At 38.2% G+C, this 2,966-nt stretch overlaps 1 protein-coding gene and 1 non-coding gene across 2 annotated transcripts; one reads left to right on the top strand and one right to left on the bottom strand.

The window, feature by feature from the left end:
• The first annotated feature begins 1,304 nt into the window (after positions 1-1,304).
• LOC133030388 (uncharacterized) lies at positions 1,305-2,966 on the top strand. The gene has a single exon (XM_061103125.1). It carries the CDS (start codon positions 1,305-1,307, stop codon positions 2,964-2,966), a length of 1,662 nt encoding a protein of 553 aa, XP_060959108.1.
• On the bottom strand, positions 1,878-1,984 carry LOC115702047 (small nucleolar RNA R71). The gene has a single exon (XR_004008782.2). It is a non-coding gene; the product is annotated as a small nucleolar RNA R71 (small nucleolar RNA).

Here is a 2,966-nt window from a genome sequence, read left to right as displayed (position 1 = left end):
AGAAAAAGGGTGAGTTGGCATTTCATTAAAAGAGGTGGCATTTGTGGAGATGACGTGGCAATATAAGAGTGGTGGCTGGAGCTATTACATGGAGAGGCTATCTACATGACATGTGTAGGGTTTATTTGGGGCAAAAAGGTACAAAACCTAAGGGAGAGAAGAAAGAAGAGGGCCTCCATTTAGAGAAAAAAAAGTGGCTGAACGAAAGGAAGCTTGGGCTGCCATTTTTACACAGAAGAAAAGAAGATTAAAAGAAGAAGAAGAAGAAGGAGGAAAGAGGAGAAGCACAACAAGATTCAACATCCATCCTTTTGGAAAAATCCTCTATTATTGTTTGCCATTTCTTTCTTCTCTCTTTTAATTTCTTTCACTTAACATTCAAACTCCATGTCTAAGTTTTATCTTGTAATGGTGGTTCTTAAGTTAGCTATGAGCTAAATTTTTTAATGGTTTGAATTGTTGAAGAACCCTATGTTTAGTTGAGAAATTTTCTTATGCAAATATTTAGTAAAAATTCTCATGTTCATTCAAGTGTGTGTATTGCTAATTTCTTGATATTGTTTGGCCACCAATAGCTTGATTATTGAGTTATATTTAATTCTGGAAAGGTTAAATGTAATGGACTTAGCTTGAATGACACAAGTTCTTAATCTTTTTTAGGTTAGATTTGAAATAACATAGGAATATGTTATATCCTTGTGTAACAAATGAGAACTATGCTTGAAATGGTATTCTTGAGCTTGCTTGACATAGGAATATGTTTGAACAGGTCCAAGGATTGATTGCATAAAATTTGGAAGAGTTTTGTGCACTTTAATGGAGTTCTTGTTAACCTGGGATTTTTGCTAAAGATTTGCTAAATTTTTGATGCAGCAAAAATGCACAGTTTTTGCTAAACATAGGGGGATTCAATAGTTCAAGCCTTTCACATTTCAAAAGCTTACAACTAAATTTTATTTTCATCTTGCATCTACTTTTGAGTTAATTTACTTATTTTCTTACTCCTTTAGTTGATTCATTAATCATTTAATTTTAGTTTTTAGGCTTGTTGCTTGGTAATTAATTTTTGCAATAGAAATTTTATTTTCACAGTCCTTGTGGAGACGATACTCATTACTTATCACTGTATTACTTGTTTGTGACTACGTGCACTTGCGTATCTAATTCTAACACAACAAGTTTTTGGCGCCGTTGCCAGGGACTGTAAATATATTTTGTTGTAATTGTCAATTAGCTTGCAATTTAGTCTATTATTTTGTACTCATTTTTGGTGACTCTTGTGCATTGGCAGGTGAAAATTTTATATGAACGAGTACCAAGAATTTGTTAATATTGATCTATATCCTATTGATCCCGAAATTGAGCGCACATTCAGAGAGAGAAGAAGAGCTCAACATAGGGCTCAAGGGGAAATAGAAATGATGGATGACCAAGGAAATGGACGACGAGCTCAAGGGGAAATGGCCCCTAATAATGGTCGAAATGCAGTGATTATGGCGGATGATAGAGATCAAATCATCCGACAATACGCAGCACCTCTTTTCAATGAGCTCAATCCGGGCATTGTTAGGCCAGAAATTCAAGCTCCACAGTTTGAGTTGAAGTCAGTTATGTTCCAGATGCTTCAAACTGTGGGACAGTTTAGTGGCATACCCATCGAAGATCCTCACCTTCACCTTCGTCTATTTATGGAGGTGAGTGATTCTTTCAAATTGCCCGGAGTTACGGAGGATGCCTTGAGGTTAAAGTTGTTCCCCTATTCTTTGAGAGATCAAGCCCGAGCTTGGTTGAACTCCTTGCCTTCTGCGTCGGTTACAACTTGGCAAGAATTAGCGGAGCGGTTTTTGATGAAGTATTTTCCTCCCACTAAGAATGCCAAGCTCCGGAAGGAAATAACTTCCTTTCAACAATTTGAAGATGAATCTTTGTATGAGGCATGGGAAAGGTTCAAGGAGTTGTTGCGGAAATGTCCTCACCATGGTATCCCTCATTGCATCCAAATTGAAACATTTTACAACGGTCTCAATGCTCATACTCGAATGGTGGTTGATGCTTCGGCAAATGGTGCTTTACTTGCCAAGTCCTATAATGAGGCCTATGATATTATTGAGAGAATTTCCAACAACAATTATCAGTGGCCCACTACTAGAGTACCTTTGGGGAAGAAGGTTGCCGGTGTTCTTGAAGTTGATGCCATTACTGCTTTATCTGCCCAAGTTGCTTCTATGTCAAATATGATCAAAAATATGAGCATGGGTCAACAAATGGGTCAACAGAATGTTTCCTCACCTGTGGGACAACTTGAGGAGGTTTCTTGTGTTTTTTGTAGTGAGGCTCATACCTTTGACAATTGCCCATTCAATCCTGCATCTGTGTTTTACATGGGAAGTCAGAATGCCTACAACCAAACATACAAGCAACACCCAAACTTGGCATACAGAAATCAAGGGGCTGGTACTAGTAATTCATCCATGCTTCCTAGATCCAACTTTCCACCTGGTTTTTCTCAACAAGCCTTTCAACAAAGACAACAACAAGGTGTCCAAACAAGTTCTCTTGAGAGTATGATGCGTGATTTCATGGCCAAGACAGAAAATTTCATGACAAGAACTGAGAGTTATATGGCGAAGAATGACACTGCGATCCAAAGTCAAGCAACCTCCATGAGAACTCTAGAAAATCAAGTTGGGCAACTAGCTAATGAGCTTCGAAATAGGCCACAAGGTACTTTGCCTAGTGATACTGAAAATCCAAGAAGAGATGGAAAAGAGCATTGCAAGGCGGTAATCTTGAGGAGTGGTAAAGTTCTGGAGTCAAACGAGGAAGAAGCTAAGGATAAAAATGAGCCCACTTCAATCCAAAGTCGAGTAGAGAAAAATGTTGAACCTTCTAATATGGCAAAGGAGCAACCTGAAAAAAATGCTGCAGCAATTCCTCATCAAAATGCGACGAGAAAAGTTACTTAG

This window comes from Cannabis sativa, chromosome 8 (genome assembly GCF_029168945.1).
Source record: "Cannabis sativa cultivar Pink pepper isolate KNU-18-1 chromosome 8, ASM2916894v1, whole genome shotgun sequence".
NCBI lineage: Eukaryota > Viridiplantae > Streptophyta > Magnoliopsida > Rosales > Cannabaceae > Cannabis > Cannabis sativa.
The sequence above is the reverse complement of the archived record's forward strand: the minus strand, read 5'-3'. Positions and strand labels throughout refer to the sequence as shown.

Coding starts and splice junctions, on each gene's coding strand:
- LOC133030388 (XM_061103125.1), top strand. CDS start 1,305: ATGAACGAGTACCAAGAATTTGTTAATATTGATCTATATCCTATTGAT.